This window comes from Otolemur garnettii, unplaced genomic scaffold, assembly GCF_000181295.1.
Source record: "Otolemur garnettii isolate 467f Iridium unplaced genomic scaffold, OtoGar3 scaffold00015, whole genome shotgun sequence".
Classification (NCBI taxonomy): Eukaryota; Metazoa; Chordata; class Mammalia; order Primates; family Galagidae; genus Otolemur; species Otolemur garnettii.
Window position 1 is genome coordinate 17,914,975 of NW_003852410.1, and position 12,453 is coordinate 17,927,427.

Sequence of the window (12,453 nt, forward strand, 5' to 3'; positions counted from 1 at the left end):
TGAGACCCTATCTCTAAAAAAAAAAGAAAAAAAGCCAGGTGTGGTGGCAGGTGCCTATAGTCCCAGCTACATGGAAGGCTGAGGCAGGAGGATGGCTTGAACCCAAGAGTTTGAGGTTACTGTGAGCTATGATGCCACAGCATTCAACCAAAGGTGACAAAGTGAGACTGTTTAAAAAAAAAAAAAAAAAGAGTGGCTGAGCACCTGTGGCTCAAGTGGCTAAGGTGCCAGCCACATACACCTAAGGTGGCGGGTTCGAATCCAGCCCGGGCCTGCCAAACAACAATAATGGCTGCAATCAAAAAATAGCCGGGCACTGTGGTGGGCGCCTGTGGTCCCAGCTACTTGGGAGGCTGAGGCAGGAGACTCGCTTGAGCCCAGGAGTTGGAGGTTGCTGTGAGCAGTGAAGCCATGGCACTCTACCCAGGGTGACAACTTGAGGCTCTGTCTCAAAAAAAAAAAAAAAAGAAAAGAAAAGAAAAGAAAATATTAGTAGTTCCATTTAAAACTTTTCGCATTTGTTCCCCCCCCCACTTTTTAAAAATAAGTTTCAAGATTTTATATGTACACTTGGCCTAGGCATAGTGGCTTGGTTCACATGGGCCTGCATGGGAATTATTGGGGGTGGTGGGGTGGGGGATCAGTCACCCTGAGTTGCAGGATTTACTAAGACCATGTGGCCCAGAGGACTGTGAGCTTAGCAGGCATCCTCATGACCCAGACCCCAGTGGGGTTGCTAGGTGACAAACATCCTTCTCCTTAGTAACAGCTCTATTGGGCTTTAAGTCACATACCCTATAATTCATGCATTTAAAATACACTGTCCAATGGTGATTAGTATATTCACCGAGTTTCCCAACTATTGCCACAATCAATTTTAGAAAAAGAAATCCTGTGTCTTAATAGTCACTCTCCACCTTGCCCCAATCCTCCAGTAGTTTTTTCTCTCCCACAAAAATCTGAGCTTGTAAGTGGCTGGTTTGTTAACTCATTTCTCCACAACAAGGAACTACCAGGCATTGCTTCTAACACTCCTATACTATAAAAGTATTCCTCATTTATCCTTTTTTTTTTTTTTTTTACATAAGGTATTTCCTTCCTGTCTGTGGCCTTGGCCTGTCCCTGGGTCTCCCTGGTTCACCTCAGAAGCTGTGAAAATTCTGAGGTCACAGTTGACAGAGGCTGCAGACAGGTTCTCTGCCCTCTGATTATCTGTGTTCATCATAGGGACAAAAATTCTGCCTCCAGGTGAGCAGGGGCACCTGGCCTGGGCCTGGGCATCTCTCTCCTGCTCGAGGGCTGCCCATTGGGTGATAGCTGAGCCCTTTTCCAGGTCTTGAAGGGCTTCCCCCAAGCCAGCCTCTTGCCCACAAAAAAAAAAAAAAAAAGATTTTATATGTACAGTATAAATATTGGAATAGCAGCAGATGCATATAATTTGGAAAAATTTAATATGCATATGCTGGGGATGGGTCTCAACAATATTAAGAGGATCACTTAGCCATACATATGAAAAACATATAATTTTTTCATATTCTTTGGCCCAGCAATTTCATTTCTTGGAACTTACTCTATTTACCCTAAAGAAGTGGCATGTATGCACAAATCTATCTGCAGGGATATTTATTGAAGATCTCTTGTGCTTGTGAGGATTGAAGACAATCTAAGTAACAATTGAGGATTGGTTATAAAAATTATGGTACATCCATGGTAAGAATCCCATCAGAGAGCAATTAAAAATATGTTATAGTAGGATATACAATTGCTGAGCAAACAAATCCTGATTTCGCCAGTGAAAGAAACATGACAAAGATGGCAGAGCACATATGCCTACAAGAAAAGGCTGAGAAGATGAACCGTCATGCTAATGGTGGTGGTTCTGGGATGAGTCGGGGAAATTCTTATTTTCTTAATGCCTCCCTATTCTACCTTTTGTACAATAAATGCATATTTCTGAATAAGCATATTCACAAAGTTCAAAGTTTGAAAATTACAAAAGGGTATACAGTAAAGAAATTTTTTTCTCAGCCCTGTCTCTCAGGCAACGTATTCCATTCTCCAAAAGTATCCAAGGTTTTCTGTTCTTTGACTATCTTTCCAAGGATATGTTTTGTTGTTAAAATTTGTATATTCACATATATTCTTTTTATGCTTTGTCACATAATAACAACATGCAATAAACACCATTTTGTACTTTGCTGTATTGAATGACCTCACACATGTTTCATTTTACCCATGTGGAAGTGTATCTGGAGGACACATTCCTAAAAGTGGAATTGCTGAGTCCAAAAAATGTACATCTGTATTCAGACAAATGTGATCGTATTGTCCCCTGAGTTATGAAAAAGTCATCTCAAGGTTTCTTCTAGTACTTTAGTAGCATGGTTTTTTAAAATTTTCATTTTCTAGTAGATCCATTTTAATTGATCTTAGCTTAATGGAAACTTAATAAGAAAGGCAATTTACAATATCAAACTCCTCACTCATAGTGGAAATTCAAGTGCTAGTTGTCCCCATCTGTTAGATCACAGGATCTAGATGCAAACAGGAGATCTTACAAAGGTTCAGCTTACACAGTGGATGAATAACACAGCAAGACCTCGACTCTGCTGGAGCTGTATGCCACTTGCCTCGCTCCCAGAGTCACACTGCAGTGAAGAGGCAGACCCTAACAGCTTGATTTCAACTTCAAGTGAGTTTTTCACTCCAAAACAACTCAAGTTGCTGGGTGGATTTCCCTTCTGAAATATTGTAAGTTGCTTTAAAACTTGAATGAAAAGGAGCAGAATCCCCTGGAATATTGAGGTATGTAGATATGAGCTGCATGAGTTTGAGTGTGGCGGTGGAAGGACATGCATGTAAGAAGAGAATGAATTCTATTCCTGCAGAGGTTCTGTAGACCTGCTGCTAGCTGGTGAACCTAGGCAGCTGTACTGAAATGTCAGATGGATTTGCACAGCTGACTCAAGTTGTCAAAAAGGGAGCAGCATAGTAGTTCCACAAATTGACCCCTATCCAGCCAAGCCCTGCTTAATATAGATCCGACAGAAGCTTAGCTGTGATCACTCCTAGCTGTTCAGCAAACACTACTGAAGTTCTTGGGGGAAAATATCTCCAGGGTGTGTTGACCTGGGACACTTAGTAGCTGGGGGAATCTTTTTAAAGCTTTTATTTCTTCTTCTTTAAAAAAATCATCTTTGATTACTTCTTCTTTTCTAGTAAAATAAAAATCTAGAGAAAAAACATTATGTCAGAGCACAGCAGGAATTCAGATCAAGATGAACTCTTTGGTGAGGAAATTAATGAAGATGAAATCTTGTCCAACTTGTCCCCTGAAGAACTGAAAGAACTGCAGTCGGAAATGGAAGTCATGGCACCTGACCCCAGCCTTCCCGTGGGGATGATTCAAAGAGATCAAACCGACAAGCCGCCAACAGGGAACTTTGATCATAAATCTCTCATTGACTATATGTATTGGGAAAAGGCGTCCAGGCGCATGCTGGAAGATGAACGCGTTCCCATCACCTTTGTGAAATCTGAGGTAACCAAGGACTCGTGTATAACAGAGAAAAATGTCTAGCAAGTGTCTTGTGTTGTGATTGTGATTTCTCAAGACTCCAATATTTGGTTCTATTTTATTTTTGTTGCATCTAGATTAAATCATAATATTTAATTCTACCCCAGACTGGAATTTTCTGAAACACTTCCACCATATAGTTAGGAGGGAAAAGCTGGCAATTTCTTGTAAATGCTATTTTTAATATTGCTATTGGGTTTCTTGCATAGGAAAGTCTGTGTCCTCTAACAGTGATACTTACTGACTTAACTCATAATTTTAACTGATTTTCTTTTCTTTTTTTTTTTTGTTTGGATCACAGACCTCTTTGAGAAAAGCTCAGTACCCTCTGTCTCTGGCACATCCATGCAAATGCAATATTTCACAGTGTCAAAAGTTTACAGTCCTCCTGAAATCTAACCACACTTTGCAATTAAAACAAGCTGAACGACTGAAAATGTCTAATATTCCTACTGTATGTTGGCTATCAGTGATGGCATCTAGAAATTGATAGCTACTAAGCTGTTGATATTAAATATAGTTCTTTATTGAATACTTTTAATCTAAAAACTAGAATTGTCTTTGATTCTATAAACATGTCTAATATTAGCAATTTTTTATGTTGAAAATGACTTAGCAAAAAGAGGACAGAGATCCCCTCGGGTGGAGTCTCCTTCAGTTTTATACCTGCTGGTACAGATGTATTTGGTCACATTACTCCCATACTGGCTATAATTAAGGAAAGTTGTCCATTGGCTTCATGGTCAGAAGAATTTAAACAACTACTCAGCTCAATAAAATAAATAGTTGGCTTGATAATATTAGAGTTTAAGGTACACTTTGCAGACATTTTACAATGGAAGTCAATGGATTAAAAGCCAGTTTTATATGAGCACTGATTTCAGGGGAGAAAAGGACAATACTTTTAACATTTTTTTCTTCCTCTGATGTAAGTTAAACAGTTTAATGGTTGGCTCCCCCTGCTGCGAAAGATGAGAATGGCAGGCATGGAGACTTCAGTGACTGTTGTCACAGTCCATTTCAACCTGTAATATGTCATGAGCATTAAGATTAAGCTCTTGTTCACATGAACCATTGTCTCATAGTGCTGGATAAGCTTTCAGAATGGCTCCAACGAGGTAAATGTATTATATAGGAAAGCATGATAACTGATGTACAGAAACGTAATAAACATTACTGATAGAAGACTGTCATTTGCTCTCCTAGACTATGCAATTATTTCTAACTCTCTGCATAACCTGTTCCATTTTATAGCTGGCCCTGACACCTAGGAATGTACTTGCAAAAGAAACTGGACTTATCTGCTTGTCCTTGGAGTAACCAGGGTAGTTTGCTTTTGTTTTTGTTTTTGTTTTTTTGAGACAGTGTCTCATTTTGTCACCCTGGGTAGAGTGCTGTGGCGTCATAGATCAAAGCAACCTCAAACTCATGGGCTCAAGGGATCCTCTTGCCTCAGCCTCCCTAGCATCTGGGACTATGGGGACTTGCCACAATGCCCAGCTAGTTTTTCTATTTTTAGTAGAGATGGGGTCTCACTCTTGCTCAGGCTAGTCTGAAACTTCTGAGCTCAAGTGATCCACTTACCTCAGCCTCCCAGAGTGCTAAGATTATAGGTGTGAGCCATTGTGCCTGGCCCCAGGGCAGTTTTCAAAGAACTGAGGAGATAAAAGAAAAATCAAGGTTTTGAAAAATGTATTCAAAATTATCAAACTATTTTCATTTTCCCCACCTTATGTTACAGTCTCAGGAAAACTTGATGTACTTGCTATGCAGATTAGCAGACATCTTAGGAATGTAAATTTTAGTCAGGGCAATAAGGAAATTACTGTATAAAGATGCCTATTCAGCATATACAACACAAAGACTTCAGTGTATTGATGAAAAACTCTTCAAAGTTTTTCAAATCGATTTTTAACTGTTTCTATAATGGAACACCATTTAAAAAAACAATATAGGATCTGAGAACAAAATTAACTAGGTTTCATCTTAATGCTACGTGACTAAGATAAACAGCTAAAAATATGTTTGTATTTCTATAAAGACAGATCTTTTCTTTTGGTTGTATTTTTTTATACAACTAATATGTGTACTTTGTTATTTAAAAAAAAAATCCCCACTCTAGAATTACATAATGTAGAAAGTGAAAGTTCTCCCAAATGCCTCCCCCTAAGAATTTTCTTAGTGATTCTGTCCCTTCTTCAAAAATAATCATTAATTTGGTAAACATTCCAACAGATTGTTTTCCTATGCATATGAAAACCTTTACATATTATATGTGTGTATATACATATACACACACACACAAATGGAACAATATCCATATAGTTTAGTGGCTTGCTTTTTTGACTTCATAATAAATATTTTCACCTCCAGGAGATACTATTCCATATTCCTTCACTGCTACGTATTCTCACCCTCATAAACTTCTCTTCTAGGAAAACACTCAAGAACAGCATGAAGAAATAGACAAAGGTAATAAAAATATATATCAATTTTTAAAAGAAAAGCTCAATAATGAAATAGCTGCAAACAAGAGAGAATCGAAAGGCAGCAACAATGTCCAAGAAACAGATGATGATGATGAAGATAACGGTGGCGATGATGAAGAAGACGATGATGAGGACGAGGATGATGAGGATGAGGATGACGGAGAGGATGACGGAGAAGACGAGGATGGTGAAGAGAGTGACGAAAAAACAAAGAGGGAAGAGGAAGGTGAAGCAAAGAAGCAAATTAGAAATCTTGAGAGCAGCTGCCAGCAGGCAATTAATAAAGTATTTGAACAACAGAGAGAAAGACCAGAGGCCCAAGAAAAAAGTGAGAAAAAAATATCAAAATTAGATCCTAAGAAGTTAGCCCTAGATACCAGTTTTTTGAAGGTAAGTGCAAGGCCTTCAGGAAACCAAACAGACCTGGATGGGAGCTTGAGACGAGTTAGACAAAATGATCCTGACATGAAGGAACTCAACCTCAACAACATTGAAAATATCCCTAAAGAAATGTTGCTGGACTTTGTCAGTGCAATGAAGAAAAACAAGCACATCAAAACTTTCAGCTTAGCGAATGTGGGTGCAGATGAGAGTGTGGCATTTGCCTTGGCTAACATGCTACGAGAAAACAGGAGTATCACCACTCTCAACATCGAGTCCAATTTCATTACAGGTAAAGGCATTGTGGCCATCATGAGGTGTCTCCAGTTTAATGAGACACTCACTGAACTTCGTTTTCACAATCAAAGGCACATGTTGGGCCACCATGCTGAAATGGAAATAGCCAGGCTTCTGAAGGCAAACACCACTCTCCTGAAGATGGGCTACCATTTTGAGCTTCCTGGTCCCAGAATGGTGGTAACTAACCTGCTCACCAGGAATCAGGATAAACAGAGGCAGAAAAGACAAGAAGAACAAAAACAGCAGCAACTCAAAGAACAAAGAAAGCTAATAGCCATGTTGGAGAATGGGCTGGGGCTTCCCCCGGGAATGTGGGAGTTGCTGGGAGGACCCATGCCAGACCCCAGAATACATGAGTTCCTTCAGGCACCGCCCCAGCCTCCCAACCCCCCAGTAGCACCCTTGAGTCGAAAAATGGAAACAAAGACAAAGCCATCGCAGCCTCCACAATACAGGACCGACCCTGACTCCTTCCGTGTGGTGAAGCTGAAGAGAATCCAACGCAAATCTCGGATGCCAGAAGCCAGAGAATCGCCTGAGAAAACCAACCTCAAAGATGTGATCAAAACGCTGAAACCAGTGCCGAGAAATAGGCCACCCCCACTGGTGGAAATCACTCCCAGAGATCAGCTCTTGAACGACATTCGTCACAGCAACGTTGCCTATCTTAAACCTGTAAGTAGAAGGGGGGAGAAGTGGTGAATGAACACCACAATGAATGCAGCCCAGCTCTATTCCCTGTTAGCTTTAACGCAAGGAGATACTAACTGTGACCCACCAGGGAAAGCCAGTGAGCATTACCAATGGATATAAATCACTGGTTATCCCTAAGGATGTATATTTGCAACACACCTTATATAGAGACACAACCTTACGTAGGCCTGCATACAGTACACTTACACACAGTGGAACCTCTGTAATCTGACCACACAAGGGACTGTAACAAATCAGTCAACATATGGAGGTGGTCAACATGGGGAACTACTGAATGGATACATATATGTGGTGCATGTCTGGCCTATGAGAAGTAGGTCAACTGAAGGAGGTGGTCTGTGTGGGGAGGTGACCAACTATGGAGGCTCTGCTGCATAGGGTCACCTGTACGTCGTCTTTACCAACCATATTAGCAGCTAACATTTGTCAGCACTTACCATAGGCTAGAGTGATTACATGAATTAACTCAAATCATCTTAAATATATAAGGTAGTTACTATTACTCCCCCCATCTTATAAAAAGGAGACTGAAGCTAAGAGACGTTAAAAGCATAACATGTCAGGCAGCACCTGTGGCTCAAGGAGTAGGGCACTGGCCCCATATGCCAGAGGTGGAGGGTTCAAACCCAGCCCTGGCCAAAAATCGCAAAAAAAATAAAAATAAAAATAATAACATGTCTGGGAGATACAGCTAGAAAGCAGTAAAGCTGACATTGAAACTCAGTTCTGAGCCCAGGCTTTTACCCACCTTGCGCCATTCAGAGCCCTCTGAGTGCATATTCCAAATTACAGCATTGCAAGCCTTACAGACCTGCCGCTCAGATCCCCAGCACTTGCTCTGAGGAATAAATAAGAATGAGGCCTAATTAGGCCAGTTGTTTATAGATAAGTGAATGCTTCCAAAATGCTTAAAAATAGTCAGTTCTTTTGTAGTAGATGAAGAGACACTACCTGCAAGTTGCATTTCCACTGCTCACAGGCAGGCAAATGGTAAACTTCAGGTTAAGCAATCATGAGTTAATGAGCTTGAAAATATTTTACTATTTTAGTATCTACTATGATTCACTATTACAAAGTGGAAAACTTTTATTTTGCAGCTTATGTTGCAGAAATGAAAAATTTGGGGTCATTTTTACAATGCTTTCATGGAGGCCAAAAGATGTATGTTCAGTGGCCACAGCTGATTGGTAATTAACTGTATCATTTTAAAATCTTGTGTGTAATTTAGCCAAGATGTTACATTGACAGAATAGTCAATATATTATTTCATCATACAGATTCACAATTCCTTCAAGGAGTATTAAACAAATTTCCATGCAAGCTTGTTCTTTTTCTGCTTTAAAAAGCTGTGTTTTTCTAAAGTACTTGTGACTTATTCACATACGTACATGTGTCTGTTCCTTATTCCAAATTCCTAGTAATGCAGAAACAATATTCCATTATTCTAAATCAAAGATGACTTTCATCCATAATTTAGAGGGACTCTGATTCTTCCTGGAGCCAGAGCCAAGGTGAGAATAGTGGAGATCGCATGAGGTCAGGAGCGGGTTCTTTGCTTGCCCTTGGGCACAACATCAAGGCTTTCTGCACCTGCTCTTCACTGGGCAGCCAGAGCTCCACGGGGTGAGGGTGGGAGGTGAACTGGGGTGGTATTTGAGAGAAACTAGTTCTATTGCTTTTTCAGTAACACTGGCAAAGAATATCTAACCTGGTAGATATCCAACCTGGTAGTTCCAGAGGACAACAGACTAAAAACGATGGGAAGTCTTTTAAAATATAAATAGCATGTGGTTTCAGAATAGAGGAAGGAGTTCAAATGATCTTATGAATTGAATCAACTCTCTGATATCTGAAGGAATGTCCTGAGGAAATCTGCTTTCCCTGAGTCTACTTCCTTTTAGCTATCTACTAATTCATTAATGCAACACATACTGTATGTCAGGAACACTTTGGAAATAGAGCAGAAGATAAGTCAGGTCTTGACCTCACATAGAACTTGTACTGCAGGTTTTATGATCTTTCAGAGTCAAGACCCTTTGACTTTTACTCAACTGAGAACATTACAACTTTGGATCTAGACCCTAAACCACGAGATGACAAAATATATTCATGATGATAATTTTAAAAATAAAGCATCCTACCAAGTACTTCCTTTTCTTAAAATTTTAATCAATTTAAAAATGCTATGGATTTTTAGTGTGTTTGGTGGTGGTATTTTTGTTAAAAAGTAATCTAAGAAAGAAAAACTTGCTGCAGAGTAAATTCAGCATGCTTTTTGAATGACGATCTTGGGTATCACTCTCTGCTATTCTGGGGGCTGGCAGCTTCTCCTGCATTCATCGCCTGGTTTGGCCTGCAATCGGCATCTTTTTGCATGTATCTCAGTTACAAAATGTCTCACTGCTTTATCTATTTGGTCCTAGAAAATATGTGGGAAGGAAAAAGTGGAAATGCATCTATCCTCTGGCGAAAATTCGCTTTGCTAACACCAATTTGCTTTCCACTGAGCTGTTTCTGTGCCTTTCTGCATATACAATAAACTTCTGCTTTAAAGCTGAATCGTAGTTCAATCTTTTAAAAGACATTTTAATTTTTTAATCTTTTTTGATTTCATTTTAGATTTACAGAAGACCGAAAGTAGTGTAAAGAATTCTTAGATATCGTCACATTTTACTATATAAGCTTTATCATTCTTTGAAAGTTATTTTAAGTAGCAATACATCTGCAGGTGTGTAGTACCAACGAGGCACATAACTCAACAGAAGTGGTAATTGTATGAATAACTATGATGTGTTCACATTTGTGTCTGCAGCCAGCTATTCTAGAACACCATCCATTGTAAGAGGCATTCTAATTTCACAGTCGTTTACATATCATAAAATGTGCATTGTAGACTCAATAAAATACTGTAAATGCCAAGAGTGGCGATATCACAGAATATCAGCGGAAAGGTCTATTTTTGGCAAATCACATGAGACAAGAAAACACTCATTTTATAGAAGGGAAATGAAAGGTGGTTTTGGATTTCAGGCAGAGATGCTCTTTAAATCTCTGCATTTTCAAGAATAAGGTTAAAGTTAAAACGCTATATTAAATCTTGTGATTTTGTTACTGATGTTCCTAATAAGAACATGGACTATTTCAAAATGTAGAAATTATTCTTAGAAAACTTAAAAAAAAATAGTTATTTTCCTCTCATAGGTTTAGAAACATTTCTGTATTTTCTACAGCACATTCAAATCATCAGTTTGTGTTTTAAAATATTTTTTAAAATGTTTAATGCTACAAAAAACAAAAACAAAACAAAACAAAATTGTAATTCTTTAGTTTTCTCCTTCTCATACCTTTGTCCTGAGGTACCGGAAATGAAGTTGCCAACAAAAAATCAAGGAAAATCTGTATAGTTGCTTGTCTTAAATGCTACCTCCTCCAAGAAACGACTCATTCAAATCAGTTTAAGAGAAATTTACTTTGTGGACAGGTATTGAAAACTGGTGGGCAACAGGCCAGATGTGCAGGCCTGCTTTATTTGGCTTAGATATTACTGGGTTAAGTTTTTAAATGTCACATACGAAAATCCAGATATTTGGCAACACTTGAAACATTGCGTGGGGCCACATGGCATTTGCATGATACTGACCCTAACCCTGACCCTGTGTGTGCTTGGCATCTTTTCTGAGATGGGTGATGAACTCTCCAGTTCTCCTTCTTGGCCCTGCAGACTGACATACTTCCCTTACTTACATTACCAATTTGCCTCCTGCAGAAATTTTTTAGTTTGCTCTTGTGGTTAGCAGTGTTTTTAAAATCTTTGTCTTATCTAACACCCTGAATTTATAAGATAATGACTAATTCATTTCCCTCTCAGTTACTACCTCTGAATCAATATAATACTAGTAGAAAGCAAGCACAGCAGGCTCGTACAGGCTTATCCCTCCTTGACAAATGTATGCTTTTCTTTTATCTTCAAAAATTTTGTGGTCTGCTCACCACTGACCATCTCAGATGAGTTATTTATAGACTCTTCACTGAAATAAAATCCCATTTGTAGCAACTGTTTAATTCACTGAGGCCCACTGCATTCATAGCATATTTAAGCTTCTGTGCCAGTCAAGCAAGGTAATTATGTTAGCATTCGCTCAGCTTCTCTCTGGGCTCAATTATGTACATCTCAATGGCTCCCATCCAGTTGGCTAAAGCCATTGCTGAATTTACCTCTAGAAAGACTTCAATATAATAATACCATGAGCAGCTGGAGTTCACCAAAAGACCCCGTGACATGTTAATAGTTGCTTTGATTACTGAATTTAAGTTTATAGACTCTTGAGCATTCATCGTCATCTCTGGCTGTTTCTTTTTTGCCTCATTTATAAGACCTTCTTTCTCTTTAACCAGACTCTAACCTTCTGCATTTTTCTCCTCTTTCCCATCTTTTCCCTTTGTTACTAGAACAATCCCCAAATCAAATGTCCCTTTTCCTTTAGATCACTCAGGGATTTCTTTTCTTTCTTTCTTTCTTTCTTTTTTTTTTTTTTGAGAGTCTCACTCTGTCACCCTCCCTAGAGTGCCATGGTGTTGTTGTAGCTCACAGCAACCTTAAACTCTTGGACTCAAGTGATCCTCTTGCCTCAGCCTCCCAAGTGGCTGGGACTACAGGTGCCTGCCAGCCCAGGCAGTTTTTCCATTTTTAGTAGAGATGGAGTCTTGCTCTTGCTCATGCTGGTCTTGAACTTCTCAGCTCAAGCAAGGCGGCCTCCCAGAGAGCTAGGATTACACTTGTGAGTGGCGATGTTGGCCAGTCAGTTATTTCTTATCATCTTTATTGAATCTATCCCCAAACCAAGCTTTTCCTTTTTAGGCCTGGTGATGGTTTCTAGTTTCCAGTTTTCCATGCTGTCGCCATTCTATCATATATTCAGGTCTAAAACTCCGAAGTTATCTTCACTCCTTTTTTATGGCTCCTCTCCTCTCCACTCCTCTCCTTTCCTCTCC

The 12,453-nt window shown here is 39.3% G+C and overlaps 1 protein-coding gene across 1 annotated transcript in view; it reads left to right on the plus strand.

Moving 5' to 3' along the window:
- Positions 1-3,107: 3,107 nt before the first annotated feature.
- The window catches only part of LMOD3 (leiomodin 3), an 11,726-nt gene continuing 2,380 nt past the window's right edge, over positions 3,108-12,453 (plus strand). The window contains exons 1-2 of the mRNA XM_003785586.2: positions 3,108-3,541; positions 6,013-7,422. Coding sequence (XP_003785634.1) covers positions 3,248-3,541; positions 6,013-7,422 — 1,704 coding nt within the window. The 5' untranslated portion in view covers positions 3,108-3,247. The remainder of the gene's footprint in view (positions 3,542-6,012; positions 7,423-12,453) is intronic.